We start from the raw sequence: 22,041 nt of genomic DNA, 5'->3' as shown, positions 1-22,041 counted from the left end.
TCACGGCTTCTCAGAGCCACTCAGAGCCCATCATGGCCCCTCAGAGCCCCTCAGGGCCCCTCAGAGCCCTTCTTGGCTTCTCAGAGCCCCTCAGGGCCCCTCCCGGCCCCTCAGAGCCTGTCATAACCCCTCATGGCTTCTCAGAGCCCCTCACGGCCCCTTCAGAGCCCTTCATGGCCCCTCACAGCCTGTCATAACCCCTCATGACCCCTCACAGCACCTCATGGTCCCTCACAGCCCCCTCCGAGTCCCTCATGGCCCCACAGCCCCTCCCAGGAGGCCTCAGCCCCGTCCCTCCCTCAGCTGCTCCTGCGTGTCCGGACCCGGGGAGGGCAGAGCTGCCCCCTCAGCTGGCTCCAAGGTGTGAAATACTGAATCCATGCTGGGCACTGCTTGTTTCCCTCTCACAACTACATGTTATCTTTGCACTTGTGTTTACCAAAACAGTTGCAAAGACATTTCCTTTTAAATATTCCGCAGATTCTGCTGTAGGAGGCATTTCATTACAGTTATTTAGTATAACAGAAATAACCAAGAGCGTGTCCAGCACTGTTTATAAATCGGAGTGCTGTGGCTTATGCCAATGATCCGTGCATTAGTGAGCCCACAAACCCACATTAACACAACACGTGATACCAGATTTAGTCTCATATCCATAAAATAAGCTCACTCCTATTCACCGAGATAATGTCCCTCAAGCTCTGTAATTCTCTACATGTACAAGCTTCACCATATTTTCAAACCTGAACAGCACACTTCATGTTCAAACGGGTCTGAACTTTTAGGGATGAAATATCCATTTATTTCCTATATTAACTTATGCAAAACCATTTAAAGGTAGTTCTTAAAAGTGCAATAAAATGTCCAGAGCTCTGAGTAACTTTTAAATCCATCTCAAACGTTGTTATAAAGGGTTTTCTTTAAACATTAATGTGAAGATACAGAACTTGCCATCTATATAGAAGGAAAAGGCTTCATTTTAAACAAACCAGAAGTTCAGAGGGCTGGTCACAGCCTTTCTGTGCTTCAGCTCCCCTGGTTGGTACAGAAGCACAATATTGACAGGTATTTTGATAATTCCTTGAACATGTCTGTTTTATACATATGCAGGATTACTGCAATAGGTATGCCATAGTTTTTAACAAAAAAAAAATGTTAACAGCAAGTTTAAAGAGACTAAAAAGCAACAAAAAAAAACCCCTCATACTTTCTATGGAATAAATTAGTACATAACTCAAAGAAGATGATTTGAGCAGAATTAGGGTTGTTTCCTGCCAAAAGAGGCAGTCATACTCAAAAAAACCTAAAAGACTGTGACCACTGAAAATGAGGATTATTTCTAGCCAAACAGACACATATACATGCAGTCTACCCCGAGAATGTTTTTAAAGAAGATTTTTATACTTCTGGCAGTTGAGGTTTAAAGGTCCGATTTCAACTCTCACCATGTTTCAGAATGCAATCTGTGCAATGCAGCAGAATGAAATGGTTCAGTAAAGGTGCTAGTGGAAATTCTTTTAATTAGGTCCAGGGCTTTTCAGTTGTCAACATGAATAAAGCAAGAAACCTTCTACTGCAAATGCAGTGTAAGAAATAAAAACGGATTCACCTTTAGGAAGATGGTTTGGCTACAGGGCTGTGGTTTGGTACTTCTGGCTGTCCTGGAAGCAGGACACTGATTTCCCTGAGTGAGAGCCAGGAACAGCAGCCTGTGGTGGGTGGTGAGGGACTGGACAGGAGCTGCATGGCCACAGCACTGATGTCCCCAGGCCCCTGCAGTGTCCCCACACCCTGCCCTGCCCCAGGGCCCCACAGAACAACTGCACACCAACAGAGCCAGCCTGGCCTTCAGCCCTTGGAACGTGGAGCTCTGGCTACAACCACGACTAGAAGATGACACTTACTTGGAAATACATGAAAAAACCATAAAGGTTGCATAAAAAAGAAATAAATTACTACCCCCTCTTTGCTATTCGTTGCAACACAGACGGTGGTGTAGGAGACTTGTCAGCAGCAGATGCACTTATTGTAATCACAGTCCTTAATAAATCTCTTTTTTTTAATAATGACTATTTTAAAAGGAAAGTTGCTTCCCGGGGTGCTCTCATGCTGCCAGATTTTCAGCAACACATCAGAAGCAGAAGGTGAAGGAGGGACAGTTTTTCACATTTCAGACAGTGAGTCAGTAACACAGTAGTACACACCTTGATTTTCCTTGATTTGCCAACAGGTACTGCTGGGGCAAGTGGGGCAAAGAAACTTTATCTGACTCTGCTGGAACTGCCCCTGCAGCTCCTCTGACACAAATGCTAACTGGAAAGACTCTTGGGTAGCCTATGTTTGCTTGGATCCTAGGATTTAAAGAATAGCTCATTCTAGATTCTCAAGAACCAACAGTTTAGGTAGCAACATCACTGTCATGAAACTCAAGCACAGCACACTACCTGAAGCTCTACAAGAACCATTGGACTTCATTCACTTGATTTAAAAAGCTGATCAAGGAGGGGGGGAAACGGCTTTAGAAATTTTCCACTGGATTAATTACCTGATGGTGAATGCATCACACAGAAGATGTTTTTCCTCACTGCTGAATATAGATAGATTTAATTTAGCAAAGTAAATTTTGTCTATTCAGTAGTGCATGAATTGCTCACTGCTCACATTAAGTAGCAAAGTTGACATAGTAGTTTGACATAACAAGCATTTATGATCAGGAAACTCCTGAAGACATTTTTAGTTTCTCAGGTCATAAATGCATCTACTTAGACCAAGACCAGAGGGGAAACACTCCCAAAATCTCCCCTTCCTCCCAGGGAAGCAAAAAGGAAAGGAAAAAAAAAAAAAGAAAGGAAAAAAAAAGTATAATGGATTGGCTTTAGAGTCTCCCTGCTGAGATGAACAACTTGATCCACTTACAGTTCCAAACACATGATGCATGAAAGAACTGACAGAAATTCAATTCTTGCACAGCAGAGCAGCTGCTCTCTAGTGGTCAAAGCCAACTCTGGAACAGTGTGAAGGGAGAGACCTGGAGGGGAAAACTGCCCCATCCAGGTACCTGAAACAATGCAGAGAGCCCGGGCCGACAGAAACCCTCACCCCAAACATTAATTACACAGCGCACCACGACTCGAGTTAAAGCTTTGTTGTGAAAAATATTAATCCCAGCTGTATTTATATGGCACTTGTGAAAAAAACTACCCCACGTACGCTACTGGTGAGCCCTGCCAGTTAATTGAATTTGCTGGCAGCACTTCCTCTGCTCTGCTCTAAACATCCTCCCAGATAAAATGGAGCTTTTAAATAGACCTGTGGAAAACTGAATCAAGAAATTTGAACTAATAAAACACAACTCTCTACTGTTATAAAAGTGAAGTAAAAGTAAATAATGAAAGGAAGGAAGTCTCTTAAAATTTATTACATTCCAAAGCTTGAAGTTCTGTGTTTATTGCAGGAGTCTCTTCTGATGTTCTACAGTGCACCCACAACAGCTCCTTTAATGAAGTCTCATAAAATCTAATATAATACTTGATTGTTGACAAATCATATACATGTTTGAGGCCCCGTGCTCACTGTATCCAGACATTTCTTACATAATTCCATGAAATTTACAGGTCTGTCATTCCCGGGTTGTGGATAATGGCACGAGCGGTGACCAGCTGGCAGATTTGGATGCTGGGAGTGAAATCAAAACGAAAAACTATATAAAGCCAGAAAAATTCATGGAAGCAACTTTTATAGACTGAATGCTTGGTTAAAGCCAAATTGCTCCCAATCAAGATGGCCCTTTGCCTTCCTCCTGAGCTCCCTGTTCCTGCAGGATGGATCCCACTGTGGATCCCAGGGGAATGCTGGGGGGTCACTGCAGGAGGCACTGGGCAGTCACCATCCCTGGAGCTACTCCTCAGACACACCAGTTTAGACTGAGCTCCCTGAACACCAATTTTCTTTCCTAACTGCACGTAGAAAGGTTCAGATCTCCCTGTCAGCACAATATTTCCATGGAGCAAAAGAAATCCAGATTTTCCCTGCCATGTTCTCCTAAACATTCACCCTCTGCCCTAAAAACAGCTTCTTACACTCTCACACACTTCTCTGCTCTTCCCCCTCAGCTTCTTTAGTGGAGATGATTCCAGCAGCAAGTGGGATGGCTTCGTGTCCCATCAAAGGGAAATGTCCCATTAAAGGGAAAGATCAAGTATTTATGCAACACTTCTATCAAGTTATTAAAGAAAGCAAATAATTTACCAAGAAAAAGTGCAGATGAGAAAGAAATTAAATTCTGAATTCTAGCAGTGCGTGAAGTGAAGATGTAGGAATCCATTTCACACCATATCACAGGGCATGAAATGCAAGAAGTTCTTCAAAGCTCACCTGGAAGCAGTCACAGGAACAAGCCCACCCAATTCCATTTGGAAACAAAAGTTATCTAACAATAATGGGATTTCTAGCTCCCGTGAGAACTGGCTAATTTTCATTAGGAGGCTTCAAAGCATGTCTGCAAATGTTCAGACATTCCTGAACACCTGAGGGAAGAACTGAGGAGCAGCAGTTTGGCTCCATCTCTCCACACGTACCACGTCATTGGGGAGGCTCTGCAGGTCATCGAAAGGCGTTTCCAGGGTGTTGGTGTCCACGTTCAGAATCACCACATCCTCCAGGGCCATGCTTCGGACCTTCTGCATGGGAACAGAGCCAGGGAAAGGGAAGGACAATGTCAGTGTGAGGAGCTGGTTAAATTTGATGCAGAACATCATGGCATTCAGAACATCACAGCACTTCAAGTATTTTAAAAACAACCAACATTCCTGAGTTTGCCATAATTTGTTTTACTCATTTGACAATGCTGAAAAATTAACCTTCAGTTGGCAGAGGGGAGTTCTTAACACCATGTACACTGAAATGCTTCAAACCAGAGAGCTTGGGGTTATTCAAGCAAAGATTTATTTCAAGCACCTCTACTAATGTTTGTCTTAACTCTGGTGTCCTGTTTGCACATTTAGCAGTCTCCAGCTGAGTCAGGATTTCAAGTACAGCTTTTCATATTTAGAAATTCATTTAAATAACAATAAAGAATGTCTTTTCTAGGAGTTAAGAGTTGTAGTAAGTTAGGGATGGGAAGTGGTTTCCAAATTCCAGGCTGAATTTTGGAACTCCAATACAGACAAGTTTACAACTACATTTAAGTAAAATGGATACCACCAGAGGTTAATTAATTCCACCATATCCTGGTCAGCAAGTCTGAACTTTTTCTCCTGTTCCCATGAATTGAGGGAAAGAAAAGTCTCTAATCTAGTTTGAGGGTTAACATCATCTGTAACAGTCCATGGACACAGAAGAGAAAAGCAGAACCTACTTCTCAAAAGAAGGATCATTAATACCTCTAAGTGTCTAAAGGTATCGGTGATCTAAGCAAATTTAAACACTGTCAGACTTGATTTCCCTGCTTAAACAACAGCAAATGAATCACTGATACCAAACAGAGCAGCATTTAAATGCTTAACACTTCTTGTACTAACAGGAGAATTGAATCTTTTTTTTTTGACTGACTGAGCCCACACGTTTAAGGTCTCTTCAAATAAAGCTTTGAAAATTCAAAATCAGACAAAGTGGAATTATAGAATATGGTAATTGAGGCAATTTCCCAGTGACACTGTAAATAAACATTTAAGTACCTATATACCTGCACACACAACCAAATGCAAGTTACTGGGGAGGAAAGTGAACAAAAACATACTCAATTTTTAATTAAGGTTTTGTGGGGTGGGGGGAATTGTTTCCCTTAAAAGAAAGGAACTAAAGTCCTAAAACAATGGCAAAGTTGAGCCTTAGGCAGCTAAATAATTACCCTCAGTTTTCAAGGCTCAGTCCTCTGTCTATAAAGCAAACTGCTGTGTACTTAGGGCTAAAAAAAAAACAACCACCATAAAAACCACTTTGTAGACATTTAAGTTTAGGTCTTCATGAGACATTTCTTCAGCTTAAGCAGAAGAATATTACATTTAATGCTTTCCATATAAAAGGCACCAGTACTGCAGGACAAACCAGGCACTTTGCCTTTCAGGAACCAAAGGTCACTCCGTTGGCTGCATCTGATAAACTCTAAAGCAATCCAGGAGCCTTGCTCCTTCTAGGAGTCCGGAAGCACCAGACAAACTGATTTGCTCCTTCCTGTTTCAGAAAATTAAAAATCTCACTTATACTCAGAGGAGTCTAAAAACCTCCAACAAAAAGGCCTTGCAAAGTACTTAACCAAAGCCAGAAGCTTGTCAAACTCGAGTGCTGGCAGGACAAGACAGGAGGAATTCAAACCTCCTCCTGATTCCTGCCCAAGAAGCAGCACACGCGTGGTGAACGTGCCAGGGGGGGTTTGTAACTCTGGGGACGAATCTGCACCTTCCCTTCAGCTGAATTTGGGGCTTTCTGAGCACAGAACAGGCTTGAGACACATGGATCAGCCAGGGAGCACAGCTCAGGGGGATGCAGCTCATGCTGCAGGGACTGGAAATGCTGCTGGTTGGATCATCCCCCACAGGACCCAGAATAACTGTACTGAAACAGGGCTGATCCTAAACTCTGCTCTGCTGCACCTCTGCACCACAGAGAGCTCAGCCTTGCTTTAAAACTCCTCAATATTTGTACCAAGGCAGTGGATTTCCCTCGAGACAAACCCTCAGATTTAATAAAACACCAGAGACTAACCTGATTAATAGCATCTGTCTCGCAATGCATTTGAAAACAAGCAATTTTTTGAGGGTACAATTGTGGCTCATCCTAGAGAAACGCAGACTGACCAGTTCACCTTAATCCTTAGCTGGTTTTACCATCTCTCCTTTTACTATCATCTTTGATAAAAGTATTATCAGACAGTTATAAGGGCTTTTGTCAAATAATCACACGCTCCTTTCGCTAAACGTGGCACCCATCAGCCCAACTGACAGGGAAATAACAGTATGTACTCTCAGGTTGGAATCTGAGTAAAAATTCCCATCATTCAGCTGCATTTCTCACATTAAATCCCACTGGACTCCATGAATCACAGCAACATGTAGATCATTTTTCACAAGTACAGTTTGTGTGTTGTCACAATTTTCTGGAAATTTGAAGGGACAGCCACAAGCCACACACGGCCCCCATCCATATTCCACAGCTTCCTGGAGAGCTAAACAAAATTTTACAAGTAAAGTGATACCTGTTCAACAGACTGGACTGTGTCCAGCATGTTTATATTTTGCTGAAAAAAACGTGGAAAAGCAAAGACCAAGAGGAAACGTGACCATCAGAGTTTCCTACAGACCAGGGGTGTGCGGAGCCAAAAGGAGAGACTCAGTGAAAACGTGCATCACATCTCACTCCTGCAAACCTCTCTTAACCATCCCTGCCCAATTACTTGTAGCCATAATTAATCATCTAAAATCCATCTAAATCAAACTAACATCTACACCTGCCTTTTATTTTAAATGTCTCTTTTTAAAAGAGTGGAGAGGTATGGAAAGCTGGTTTAACAAGCACGCTGAACCCATTGTTTATGGCCTCTATAAACATGGCTTAGTAAGAATTACTGACTTAATCAGAGAGAACTTATCTCCTGGTGAAAAGAGCACTTTAAATTTCAGAAATGGCACCTTTACTGTGAAAATCTCTTAACTTTTCAAACAAACTCCAGGGGGCCTTAAACACCAGGTCCGTAAATAAGCGCAGTCAGGGCGCCTGTCCCGCTCCCAGGCAGCCAAACACTTGAAGTCATTTAAGTGTTTTATGTGAAAGTTCACAAAACCAGAGAAACTATATTCTAATAGAAGTATCAAGGGGTGCTCCTCTGTCTCATCCCCATCACATGCTACCAGCAATGTTCATCAATAACACCAACACACCAGTTCGCACTAAATGTTATTTTATCACCACTGGCTACAGTTGGTGGGTTTTGCATTTTCTACCATAAAAAATCCCCAGTTAAACTTCTTTCAGGTGAACAATTTTATTGAATAGTTCAATTAAAAAAAACCCCAAAACACAAAACCAAAAAACTCACAACAACCAAACAGCACCACTACCCTCCTCCCCTCAAAAACCAGGTTTGTGTCACTTCATGGCCAAATTGGTGCCAAAACACAAACCAAGCTGATCATGAGGCTTCATAACCAGATACAAAAGTGATCAACATATTAAAGAATGTTGTAACAGTAAAAAGGTAACACACCTTCCACCAGTTCTTTTGGAAAGGCAACGCTGTTAACAAAAAACTAACATTCTAGCTTACTTGTGCATTAGATTTGAAATTATTGTAAAAGCACGATTCACAAGAAGCCTAAAATCCATTTGCTTAATGACTTGTCTGTCCTCAGTTAATAGTTTCCATTTCTTTTCCTAAGGAAAACACCCCAACACTGCAGACAACAGAGTGTCAATCTGGCTGCCAGAAGCAGGAAAGGCAGCGGATATAAAATTTTATTATTTCATGCCCCAACAGCAGCCAGAAGGACTTAATGAAACCCTGCTCAGATTTACAACCTGAAATGGCTATTCAGCAGACAGCTCTGGGTAAGGGGATGTGCCCCCTGACCCCGGGGCCCTTTGATCCGGGCACAGCAGGTGGGCTCCCACCCCCCTGCCCATCTCCCACCTTCCGCCCGGGCACCCTGAGCCTGCACAGGTGATTCCCAGATCCTTATCACCAGCAGCTGCTGCCAACTGAGTGACAAACAGCACCAGGGCTGGACAGAGAGAACCCTCCTTCTGCCCGGAGTGCAGGGCTTGGCCTTCCCCAGCACTGCCCCTCCAACACCCCCCACTGCAGCTCTCATTCAAACACAGTTATTTCCACTTGTCCAATAACTGGATAAAGGAGAACTCCATAAATAATCTGCCATATTTTAAAATGCATTTTTATCAGTACTCCTGAAACCATGCACAGTGATATTGGTAGTATTTGTGAGTGACTAAACTGCATTTGGGGTTTTAAGGCCTGGATTTAAGTGTATCTACAACCCCTTCATTTAAACCCTGTGGAAAAGCTGCACTTCTTCACTCACAGGTAGAAAGGCATTGATTTACTAAGAATAAAAGGTGGAAAAAGCTAATTGCTACTTCTCACCCCAATCAAAAAATATAATTAACAATTAACACCACCAGTGGCAGATCCCAGTGGTCAGTGAATTCTCAGGGTGTGTTCTGAGGGGGGGACCCCGTGGCAGGGCCAGGGCTGAGCCCAGACTGACAGAACTCGTGCTCAGGGCTCCTTAGCTCAGCCTCACACACACTAATTGGGCTCTGACTGGATCCCAAACAGAGCATCCTCACACCTCCCTGAGCCAGAGCAGAGAAACGTGCCAAAAAGCCCTTCCCAAATGAGTGTTTGGGGTTCAGAGGGCCCAGCTTTCCACTCACGTGGCTGCACAAGGGAGAGAGAATCAACACCAGGTGAGAGCAGCCACCCTGTCCTGTCCCACCACGTGGAACACTGCAGGGATTTTAGGGAACCTGTCTTTCCTGACAGGAACATCTTTACTGACACCAGGTTAAAATAAAACCCTACTCATATAGCTTTTATGACATACAGAGCTGTCCTCTTTGCTTAGGAAAAAGGTCAGGAAACCATTCTGAGCTGCAATGGGAGTTTCACACACACATTCATGCTGGACAACCTTGGAAGAGTTGCAGTTCTGGAGACCCAGAAAAAGCCCTTGAATGACTGGAGTACTAACAAAAAAAGGGTAAGCAATGCTTTTCTAATCCTTAACTGTAAATGCTGGGTTTGTGGCCCACACGGGGCAGGAAGAGGGATGGCTGATCCTGGCACAGAGGCTGCCAGAGCTCCCCATCTCCCAGCCCAACACAACCATCCCCACAGTCAATCAAAACCACATGTGCCCAAATTCCAGCAGGGAGTCCCCGGGGTCAAGGGCATTCCTCCTCCATCAGCACCATCCCACTAATAACCTTCCTACAGAAACAGTTGCTGAAACCATCGTTTACTCTGACAAACGTAACGGGCTGCAGCCAGGTTTGACACCACTGCCAACACAAAGGTCAATTTAATAGAATTTGAAGACTAAAATAACCTACAGTACAGAGAGAGAAACCAACATTATGAGAGGGGTGTGTTCTTTTGATAGAGGTTCATTTTCCTATCTCATTATTTATCACTGCTAAGTACTTATCTTCCTCTAATATGAATTCAATTAGTTCTGTAAGCATGTTCCATTATTCATGTGATAGCTCCAGCCTTGCTTATCCAACAGCTTATAAACTTTAAGCCTTCTTTGAAGTCACTTTATGGATTGCTAAATGGAAATCTTATAAAGAATGACTAACTAGGTGATGATAGAAAAGCTGAAAAATAAGAGCACAAAACACAGCTCTGTATTTTCTACCAAGGTTTTCCCCCATAAATCAGTTGGAGCCCTCTGACCTATAACAGGAGATTATCTTATCTCACTGGAGAACATTTCAGTCACAGCAAATTAGATTTAACAGTCAATGGATATGCTTGATATTTTAATCATAAGAAAAATTTGTCATTTTCCATTAAAACAACTGCTCCTTCCACAGAGCCCCCGTGGAACACGGGAAACTGCAAACTAACTTTAGGGTACAAAACAGGTTGGGAAAACCCACTGAGCTGAGAGGGGTTATTTTCTTTAAAATCATTGACATTTTTGCTTCTTCCAGAGGCCCCATTCCAACACTGGGACAGCAAAACCCACAGAAACAACACTGAAGGTAGAACATGATTTTTTCCTGTACCCAAATCCCTTCTCCCCTTCACAGCACAGCTCTCCCTGTGCAAGCTTAGGCTGCCACCAACATTTACACCACGAGGACAGTCCTACAGTGGGAGCTGCTGGGCAGAGCCTGAGCCCAGACAAGCCTGGAGTCACCCCCGTGGGCTCTGCACAGGTACAGGGCCCACCTGCCTCAGCTGGAATGAAAGGTTGGGGAATTAACCCCTTATCCTGACACTGGAACACGTGGATTTACTCAGAACACTTTCAAAGTCCTATTTGCTGAAATTTCAGCATAAAAAAAAAAAAAGGAATACTGAATAATGGCAGTAGTTTGTAGTTCTAGTTTATAAAATTATTTTGATATGGAAAAGATAATATATTTTTAAAAATACAAAACTGCTATATCATGAGAAAAAAAATTGCTGTTGCTACTAGGATGCTATTCTAACAAATAAAACACAGAATTTTATATCTACATGTGAAGGAAGGGACAAAGACAGTGAGCCTTGAGCATCAGAAACAGGCAGAGAGGTGACCCAGGAACTGTCCAGCTCATGTGCCAAACATCACCCCTCCTTTGCCCAGGGCACAGAAATTCTGCAGCACTTGCCAGCAGCCAGATCCAAGAGCCACTGTGGGGTTTGATGTTATTTTCTGATGGAACAAGCAGAGTTACTGCAGGATACAGTTCTATCTGTATTCAATTTATCCCTAAGAGCAGAGCAAACAGTTTGGTTTATTTATTTCATTTATTTGATAGGGCACTTGGAATAACTGTACTTTGCCAAAGCGTGTCTGTGTTCCAGAATCTCTGGCTATTCAGCAGCCAGACTGGATTTAGTACTAAACAGATTTTTTCACAAGTTACTAAAATGGATGAAAATTGGCTTCTCCAAGAACAACTCCTTTTTCTGAGTATGTACAGATGGAGTTTGGAAGGCCCAGAGAGCCCTGCAGTCTGAAACACAGAGACAAAGGAGGAGGCACTGGGTTTGTGGAGCAAGGCAGGAGTGAGACATCCCACAGGGTGACTCCGAGGTGGAATTCCTCATTGTTTTCCTGCATCCATTCCCAGGCCAACCACAGGCTCGTTGTGAGCACAGGTACCTGTGAGAGCTCACAGTGTCTGCATGGAGATGTTACCCACCCTCTGCCAGGGCTGCTCCTTCCTTCACAGGACCACAATAGCCACACAGTGATGGCCTGGCACAGACACGGGGCAGGAAGGTTCCTGATCAATATGAAAAATACATTTCTTCCTAGATATCACCTCGCTCCTGCCTGTGCAGTATCCAAGGGGCATCCCTGATCACAAGCATATGATGTGCAAACAAATGTATGTGCTGCCTTTAAAATAATTGGTAACTCACTACCACATCCTACTGCAATTCTGTACTTTATTTAGCAATATAAAGGGCATAAAAAAAATCATCTGTGCCCAGGATGGTAAGGAAAAGAAAAAACACATTCTGCACATTCAATCTTCTCATGAAAAAACTGACTTCTAAAATTACTTCACGTTAATGCTGGGAAAGGGGGGAGTTCCACAGCATCATTATTACACACATCTGCCCCAGTGCAAGAATATTTGATCAGTATTCCCAGAGAAATGACACAACACAAGAACAATTATCCCAGTAATTCACGTTCCTTTACGTGATGTAAACCCAGCTTTCCAAACTGTTCTGTATCCTGAACACAAGGGCTGAATTTCCAGGGATCTAAAACAGGGACACAAGTCAAATAACTTCCCAGGGCACGTGCAGCTCCCACCAGTCCACCCCTGCTAATTTAGGAGCCTCCAGGAGGCAGGAACTGCCCCTTCCCCCCTGAGCACACACTCCTGGTTCAGGCTGCCCGAGCAAGGGGCTCAGCCAACACGACAGCGTTTGCAGCGGGACCTGCAGGAGCAGTTTGTGCTGTCCCCCAGATACTGCTGAGGAAAGTCATCCACTGCTTCACCAGTCAAAAGCAAATGTGTTATTTCCACTTTTAGAGTTTTTAAAAAGTCACATGAAGTACTGGGAATTGTTTATAGGAGAAGCTTTCTGTGAGGGCTGGTTCTCTGCCAGCTTTGTGTTAACATTAACAGCAAGTTCCTTCTTTTCAGATCTTTCGAACATTAAAAAAATTACAATCTGTCTGCAAGAGCCTAAAAGAGAACTGTAACTGTCAACATTGTGGTTTAATATCGACTCTGCCTTCATGATTCAGTCAAAGCAAGGCACTGAAGGGACTAAGTGGAGCCCCAGGATGGGGAGGGGACACTGGTGAGCTCCTCACTGCACACAGAGGCTGCCCAGGGAGCAAACAGGGCTCCTGCAGGTTCACCATCCCCACGTGGGCTTCACTCAGCTCCCTCAGCACGCCCAGACTAACAGCATCAGTTCATTTTTAAGCATATGAATGAATGTATCATTGCTCGGGGAATTTGGCTCTAAATCATTACACTACACACAGTTTCAGAAATGGTGAGAGAGACTTACCTCCATCAGACTCAAGTGTATCCCAATGAGGTAGGGCATGGGGGCACTGCAGAGAAGAAAAAAAACCAGCTTTACATTCCCACAACACTAGAATCACACATCAGACTTACAAAACTAGCTACAGGAAAACACTGTGACACTGGACTAGATTTTGCTTAAAAATTAATATATACATAGATATATAAACAAACCATGGGTGAACAAAATGTTATTCCCGATTTGAAAGACTGTTTTTACAATGCAATATCCTCTCAGGCCTGTAAGACTTTAATTTTTCTTGACAGAAGAATTTTCAAGTGCCTAAGTTCAGGCAGGTACCTAAGGATAGCATCTAGACATATCTCTAATAGTGGAGTCTTTTGTTAGATAAAACAAACAAAATGTATTATTGCAATTTTAAAAACATACCCAGAGTTTTCTAAGAGCATTCTTTCAAAAATGCTGTTGCAGTGTCAAGTGGCTAATTTAGTGTATATGCATCACCTGGTACTACAAGTTTTGAATTCTTTGAATGAGTCCAGGCACATTTTTAAGCAATTCACTTTTAAGTATAAATCTCGACACATTTACATTTATAAAAGAAAACACAAAAATTGCTTCTGAAGATTCTTCTAAACTCCAGAGTTCCCAGGACACACACTGATAGCAACATCCCCCTCAGAACACAAAACCTGGATACCCCCAGAGGCTCTCAGGCCACAGTTCATCCCCCAGCACAGGGTGATGCTTTTGCTGCCCAGGGACTGGGGCTCTGGGTCCAGCTTCCAACACCGAGCCATCAGAGCCATCAGGGAGGTGCCAGAGCTGCTAATTGCAAATATGGCACATCCTGCCTGCGAAACAGAGCAACACAGACAGACACAACTTCTAAAATAGAGCCTCCCTTCGCTTTGGATGCAGCAGCTCAACGAGCTCATTTTCAATTTCAGATGAAAAAATGAGAGAAATGTCACTGTACTGCCTTGGATTAAAATATCTCCCATATTGCTGCTCTGAGCTGGTGCCTACTGCTCAGTAAGAGCAGTGCAGTGCTGAAAAAACCCCTGAGACACCAGAGCAGCAAAATTCCTGCTCCTCCTTTTCCTGGAAAATACCTTAAAAATATATATTTACTGATAAGCATATTAATATTTATGTTGTTTATTTACACACCCCCTCAAACAGCCATTCTGTTGGATGCTCCACTGAGGTGGAAGCAGCCTCTGCATTAGACATTCTGTATGAGACCACTTTTTTTTCCTGTTTGAAGACATCAAACCCACGTAACTTCCAGAGCCCCTTCCCAGTTCCCTGGGGAACACTGGAACACATCCCTGCAGGAACTGCACGAGAACCCCCTGCCCTGCAGCCCCTTGTGACAGAGCCCAGAGGGGCTGGTACAGCAGAGACTGACCCCCAATTTTCTGATTCCTAGGGAATTCCACGGGTGAGAAGCACAGCACACCCCCAAGCCCTTGGACAGGAATTCCCCCCACACCCCAGGACACTGCCCGGGACCCGCGGAGCGCTCAGCTCAGCAGAGCTCTGCTGGTCACTCTGCACGTTTGGTCTGTGGCAAACACCATCTCTTCATTCCCAGTGGCCACAGTCCAGGAGCGAGAACATTCCCAGGAATTTTGTGCCCGGGGAACAAGGGCGGGTTTGGCTGCAGCGCGTCCCGTGGGCTCTGCTGCCGCGGCTCCCCCGCACCCACTCCAATGTGGTTCCAATTAGGAACCTCCAGGAGCTCGGCAGCTCCCATCCCTGAGCGCAGTCGGAACCTCGGCAGGAAGTCTAAAGCCTGCAAATGTCTCAGCTAGGGGAGGCCTGGCAGCTGGAATGGAAGGAAGCAGGAGGAGAGCAGGACTCCAGCAACCCGGCCGGGCAGGGACGTCTCTGGTGCAGAGTCTGTCACCCAGCACAGCAACATCTGAGCCCGGGCAAGGGCTCTAACTGCATCACACCCATCTCTGAATCCTCCAGTTTATCAACAAAAGAACAATAAGAATGTCTAAACCTTAAAACCAGGCACCTCCAGTAGGATTTTAATGAATTACAGACAATATCTGGCTCCAGATACATGGATCAGCTTTGGATGCAAATTGTGGAGTGACAGACATTACATGTAAAGGCAGCACAGCACATAAAACAATTACAGGGACTGCAAAAATAACCTCAATAAAATATAATCTGGTAAAGAGCATAAATATTTCCAATAAAATCTACCAGGGAGATTCTATTCTTCTGTCATCCCTCATCGATCTGACTGAAAAGGAAACACACCTGGAAGTAAATATTGAAGGTTCATGTCAGGCTTCATAAGTTGCTTTTATCACCATTTCTCTTTGCCATGAGTTAATCATGTGCCATTATTTAAATACCCTGTCACCATCCTGTGCAGGGGAACGTGGTGTGTGTCCCCCTTCCCCACTCAGGGCACACACAGATAGTTCTCCCTCACTGAGATTCACATCCTGAGACACGGAACACTCACACAGCTTTTAATATTTTATCAGGTCAGATGGTACTTCCAAGACTTTCAAGGGAAGTTCAGCGAGACACATCCCTTGTACAAAGGGAGAAACACCCGGCACGAGCTTTAATCCTTCGGGGAGCCCCGGCAGATTAAAGGCTGCCCTTCGGCCAGGCCTTCCACTGCCCGACACTTCATCAGTCCTGGGCCTTCCTACAGCCACAGCTCCTAATGACTGCGGGTTGTTTGCTGGCAGCCCACAGCCATTAAGTGCCAAAGGCAGAAGTATCAATTCCTGCCCCGTCTCTGCTGCTCAAACAAAGTGCCTGCGAGAGCCCCTGGAACAAAGAGAGGGGTCGTTCCTGCTCCGAGCTGCTTCCCAAGGCAATCAGCCTTATTTACAGTCACAGGAGCTGCAGAGGTAAATATCCAATCAGTAAAGTCGCACTGCCCAAGCATGAATGTGGATTTTGGGGACATAATGGCTGTAGAGTGCCCATTTATTACAGTTACATTTTTACAATTTCTTTAATTCGTTTCCTTAGGCAAACGAGAGACCTCTTAATTATGCTCCCAAGAGGTGGGAAACTGCTAATTGGAAGAGAAGCAGGTGAAACAGAGGGACATTTCTTCTTAAGTGAAAAAGCCCAGCCTTAAAAAATACTGCAATTCACCAAAAACAGTAACGTAAAAGCCCAGGGATCACCAAAAGCTTCCTATTTACAGCTACACAGGGACTGCACCATTTTGCTTCCTTGTTCCAGGAAAATGGGTGAGATCACATTCACTAAGTCCATGTCTTGATATTCAAACACTGACCTAAGGAGTGGCTCTCTCCCACCAGTGGTACCTCCCTCTCCAGAGCAGTCTCCTGATTTCTCCTGAGATCCCTCACTGAAATGCGACAGAATTCAACCCCAAATTTATTGGGGTGACTGATACAAGTCAGAAACTTGACAGCATAAAATGGAATGATGCAGAGAACACACAGGCACAGAGCAGGAGAGCAGCTCCCAGAGCCTTCAGGGAGTGCCTGGGTGTGCCAGGCAGTGGCAGTGCCACCCAGAGCCCCCAGGCTGCAATCTGTGCATCCAATGACAGTGCCACCACCAGTTTCTAGTCTCCTCCCCCCAGAATCTTTCCCCGGGCTGAAAACATATCAAAGAATGGTGCCCTAACAAAAAAATCAAATTAAGGACAGCACTCCTCCTCTTGCTTCCCCTCCCACCCCCTGTCCTCAGCTAATCTGCAGGGCAGGGATCAGAGGAGTGAAGTCACTCCAGAGCCATGGATGTGGTGCTGCACCCCCAGCACTGACTCAGCAGCCCCAGCACAGAGTGGGGGGATTTGGGAGCATTTGGGAGCATTTTGGAGCATTTTGGAGCATTTTGGAGACACAACCTTCTGGCATCTCCAGCTCTGAGGGTGGGCACGTCAGGCAGCAGTGCAGGGGAACAGAAATATTAAGCTTAAGAAAATCCATTCAAGAGGGAAATGGGAAGCAAAAGGCAAATAATCACAGGTGGAATACACTTTTTTCCAAAAACTTTCAGAGATCACAAGTGGCACAGTCTATCCACCCTTCTGCAAGTTTCAAAAGAGCAGAAGAAGATTCAAAAGCATCACAGCACAGTCAGCAAAAGGGCACAGCCAACTGATCAACATGATATTCTGTATTCATAAGAACTGAAGAATTCTCATTGCTTTAAATTTTGTTCCCACCTCGGCTCTCTAAAATTCTTACGTCATATTTGCAAAGGAAATAACCAGGCAACAATTAAAATTAAATTAAACTCTTCTATTTTGAAGTATCTCAGGTCATTTCCCTCAAGAGACAGACACCAGTAAGCAGAAATATTGCCTTAAAGCAGAGAGCAGGGAGCTGATTGCTCAGCCCTCCCAGGCAAAAATGACATCTGCAAGTTCACATGGTTACAGAATAGATGGACTCTATTTTGAGAAATATATTTATGGCACATAAACTGTTGCTAAATTGACTTGTTCAAACAATGACAGAGTGTGCAGCCACCTCTCCAATTAAAGCTCCTTGCTGGGGAAGGCAATCAGTTGTTGTATTTGTGAGCAGGCAACGACACCCTGTCCCACAGCCACACAGCCTGGAACCCCCCTGCTCCCAGGGCCTGCTCCCAGGGCCTGCTCCCTCCTTCCCTGGCCATGAGAGAACCCAGCCAGTGGGGCCCAGGGACTTGTGGCTTCCCCTCCTGGGGTCCAGTGCCCAGGGTTTGCTTTCTGCCCTCCCAGGGCTCTGGGCTCAGCCCCTTTCCCAGGTGGATGGGTAACCAGTCTCCCAAGCCAAAGCCTCTGAAGGAGGTTTAACTCCTTGAGGAAGCCTGAGGTAAGGTCACTCCTTCCCCTCAATGAGGTAAATATCATGTTCTAAACACACACTCATAATGAAAGATCACCACAGGAAAACAGGGGTTTTTTTAAGAGTTTTTTTAAAATAGTTTTTTTCCCACCCCCAACAGAAGTTCAGGAAAGCAGGAAAATGAGAAAAATGTATCCTGTTGGAGTCTTAATTCACACTGGAATATTTAACATGGACATGCTGAAAACAGAGTTTAATGACACAATATCTGAGTTGCAGCATTCCACAGCAACCACTCCTCCTATCAGACTGTTTCAACACACTGACAGGCAGTCACTTCTTGCCATAAATATTTGTACTTACTGGGTTGGTGCCTCCTTAATACACTGTATTTTTAGAGTAACAGTTGCATCATAAGAGCCCTCAGGACACCCCACAGAAAGGTGAGCACTGCTGTGAGTCCCAGGGGTACACACACACCTATAACACACAGACACAAAGGTGGCCTTACCAGCAGTAGTCCAGCAGATGTGGGGGCAGAACAGGAATGTAAACGTGCTGCCAGAACATCGGGTAGAGCATGGCTGCAGAGCCATGGATGCAGGCAGTTAACTGAAAAACACACCAAAACTGCATCAGAAACAGGCCAGGCCCCAAGGCTCACACAGCAAAGTTAGACACAAAGTAAAGAATCCATTCTGCTTTCATAGCAACATGTTTCATTGGAAAATGCAGAGCTGCTGTTAAAAACAAGGGGCTTGGGGGTGAACACGAGGGGTTTGTGGTGGTTCCCATCCAACTGACTTTGGGAACAGTTGAGAACATGATTCACTCAGCAAACAAAACCTGCAAAGAACACCCAGTGTTCTGTAAAGCAACAGAAACATGGAAATGAAAACTCAAGGGAAACTAAAGGAATAGTAGAGGCAAATCCCCAATCCTGGAAATTACCATCCATTAGATATCATAAAAATGCACTGAAATTATAACACAAGCTGAAAAACACATATCACACCAAACTCAGTGATTAAATCTTGATTATTTAAAAGCGGTTTTTGTCTAATGGCTCTTCATCTAATCATTTGATCCATTGAATTTCTCAGTTATATTGTTAAAAACACACACAGAAGAGTTTTGATGTGGGCAAGTACTGAAAGAGCAAAGGCAAGTGCCAGTGAAGCCATGGGGAGAATCCTCACAGAGGAAATTACTGCTCTCAACCCTATTTCAAACGATAATTATTAATTTGGAAGAGAAGATAAGCAGGATATTTGTCACATTCACCAAGGATATTAAAATGAGAAGGTGGTAATGCTCAGTAAGGAAATTCAGCAAAAGCTGTGGAAAAAATACTCTAAGGAGAGGATCTGAACAGCCACATCCAAGCCACGGGCCCAGAGGTGACAGCAGTCCCAGCCACCCTGCCCTGCTGGGCAGTGCAGTGTCCCTTCACCTGCACTCCTGCCCAGGACACCCTGAGAACCTGCTCACAGGCACTGAGGGCACAGAGCCCAAGGGACTGAGGCCCCCGTGCTGGCCTGAAGGTGTCCCAGATGAAACCAAGCACAGACACGTCGTGGCATTAATCCAAATTCAGTCAGATGTGGAGTAACCCTTAAAAAAGAAGAGATGACCCTCATTACTATTAATTTCCATTAAGAGAGAGCAGTGAATTACAGAGCTCTCAAAGGGAACCCCTGGCTGGGGAGGGAAAGGGTGGATGAGCCAGTCCAGGACCTTCAGGCTCTGTGTCACAGCCAGGGACAGTTTGGGGTCTGTTCTCTGCCACAGCCCCTCTGTGCAGCCTCTGCCAGCACCAGCTCCTGGCTGCCCCACTGAATGCAGCTCACTGGGCAGGAGGGTGGGAGACAGCCCTGTATTTTATGTGTTACCCTTATGCCTCTGAACAACACAGCCAGCTTTTTACCTTCAAGAGGATCAAACTCTCCTATGACACAAAAATTTCTTCAGTACTTGGAAGAATTCAACATTCTTCAATTTCATCTACATTTTCAAAGAGTTTTAAGATTTGAGCATGGATTTCTTCTGCAAAGATCATATTTACTCTTCCCCAGTAGCCTCTGTTTATGCATTCACTAGTTCTAGTCCTCACTGTGACAGGTTTCAAGTTTTTTCATAAAAATGTAGCTCAAAGAGCTGTAGTTTCTTCAAGGGAGAATGTTATCACACCTGACTTTCCACTCCAAAGACAAATTTCTGAAAAGAAAGTGTCATAACAAAAGAGTCCACAAAGCTCCAAAGCATCCCAGTGCTGATAACAAGTTTCCAGAAGTGAGAATATGCAAGAATTTAAACTAGATTTGAACCACCATCCCAAGGAAACTGTGCCTTTGGGAGCAGACAGGGCACAGCAAGTACCTGTTGAGTCTCTCTCAAAACAAGCTCTTTATTTGCAGGTGAAGGTTATTTAGTGGTCCATATGGGATGCAAATATTAGAATGTGGGGACACTACATTTAGAAGCTACAAAATCTAGAGTTTATTCTGGATTTATGACTCATGAAACACTAAAGATTTATCCCTACCCCATTATATTTCAACTGATCTTTACATTATTCCTACTGGAGAAGATGCTCCTCTCTCACAGATTAGATGAAAGGCACTGACTAATTCCACAATGTGCAGCAGGAAAAAGGGGGAATGCTTTCCCACTGCAGTTTTCCATCTATATTCCTGAATCCTTCACCAGCCACAATGCTCAGCACTGCAGAGCTCTGAGCAGAGCCTGGCACCCCCTCTGGAGATGTCCTCCCACCCTGGGACAGGGCAGGAATTCAGGTCACACCCAACCACTGTCCTGGGGAGGGCTCAGGATCTGCTGGACACCTCCCCTGGTCAGGGACTGCCATCCAGGGAAGAGGGCCTTTCCAGGGAGCAGGGCCTTTCCAGGGAGCAGGGCCTTTCCAGGGAGCAGGGCCTTTCCAGAGAACAGGCCTTCCCAGTGAGGCAGCCTGAGAAACACCCAACTGCCCCAGCTCTGGGAATGCAGCACTGGAATCACATTAGTTCCACTGCCCCGGCTCGGAGCAGCTGCTGCTGGAGGGGAAAGGGGATCTCTGTGCAAGGGAGAGACCAAGGCATTGGGCACTCCTTGCAGTTTGACATTTAATACTCTGAAAGTCTTATTTGAGCAAATGGAACCAATGGGATTTTGTCACCCACTGATGCTGAACCACTCCCAGCCATTCCCGGTGCCTGTCCCTGCTCCGGACACACACACTGCCCAGGCTCCCAGGGCAGGATGTGCCTCCCAAACACAAACACTGAGCAAAGACCCACCTTCTGCATGGCTGGAAGAGCTTTTTCTTTGGCATTATTTGGGGCTAAAAACAAAGCAGAAATCTGAGCTACACAAGAGTCAAGCAGTAACAGCAGGGCTGTCACAAAGGGGGTGTGTGAAGGTCCAGACCTACAGGGACAGGAACAGAGCTGGGGCACCAGAGCTGGGCAAGCTCTGAGCTCTGGGGCATCCCAGGGATATGTGGTGAATCAAACCCATCACAGTGTTGTTCCATTTCCTTACCCTCAGAGCCCTGAGGCTCCTCAGACCCCCACCAGGGAGTAGGAGGATGTATCAGAGCTTCCTGTGATGTGGGAGAAGTGGCAGGGGAAGCTCAGCTCCCAGGAACAACAGAGCATCCAGGGAGTCTTTGCTTTGCACTGACACTGCAGAGATAACAGGGAATGGGGCAAAGAAATCCCCCTCAGGGTGATGGAGCCAGGCAGGAACATCCCTGAAATGGCCAAGCCAAAGGCTTTCCAGAGCTTCCCTTCCTACAGTGGGACACAGCCTGCTGCTGCCTCCAGCCAGGGAACACCCCTGGGGGTGGCAGGGCTGCAGTTCTGATGGAAAAGGGAATTCGGGATGCAAGGAGAGCTCCAGCCTCATTTTGCAGCAGCATGCTCCCACCAGCAGGGGGGCTGCTGCCAAGCACTGGGGGTTCATGCATTTTGGTTCATATCTGGCCTTTCTTGAGGAGTTAGATCACAGAATATGTAAGGAAAGGTAACAGCAATAATTGTTTTA

At 45.0% G+C, this 22,041-nt stretch overlaps 1 protein-coding gene across 3 annotated transcripts in view; it reads right to left on the bottom strand.

Moving 5' to 3' along the window:
- DENND1A (DENN domain containing 1A) overlaps positions 1–22,041 on the bottom strand; it is a 150,732-nt gene that overhangs the window by 54,628 nt on the left and 74,063 nt on the right. For all 3 annotated transcript variants that reach the window (XM_025895264.2, XM_025895265.2, XM_018074333.3), the window contains exons 10-12: positions 18,506–18,606; positions 13,214–13,259; positions 4,578–4,679 (exon numbers count right to left, since the gene is read on the bottom strand). In XM_025895264.2, the coding sequence (XP_025751049.1) occupies positions 4,578–4,679; positions 13,214–13,259; positions 18,506–18,606 (249 nt within the window). The remainder of the gene's footprint in view (positions 1–4,577; positions 4,680–13,213; positions 13,260–18,505; positions 18,607–22,041) is intronic.

Source organism: Manacus vitellinus, unplaced genomic scaffold, assembly GCF_001715985.3.
Source record: "Manacus vitellinus isolate BGI_N305 unplaced genomic scaffold, ASM171598v3 scaffold_27_pilon, whole genome shotgun sequence".
NCBI lineage: Eukaryota > Metazoa > Chordata > Aves > Passeriformes > Pipridae > Manacus > Manacus vitellinus.
Note: the sequence above shows the minus strand (reverse complement) of the source record. Positions and strands in the feature narration are given on the sequence as shown.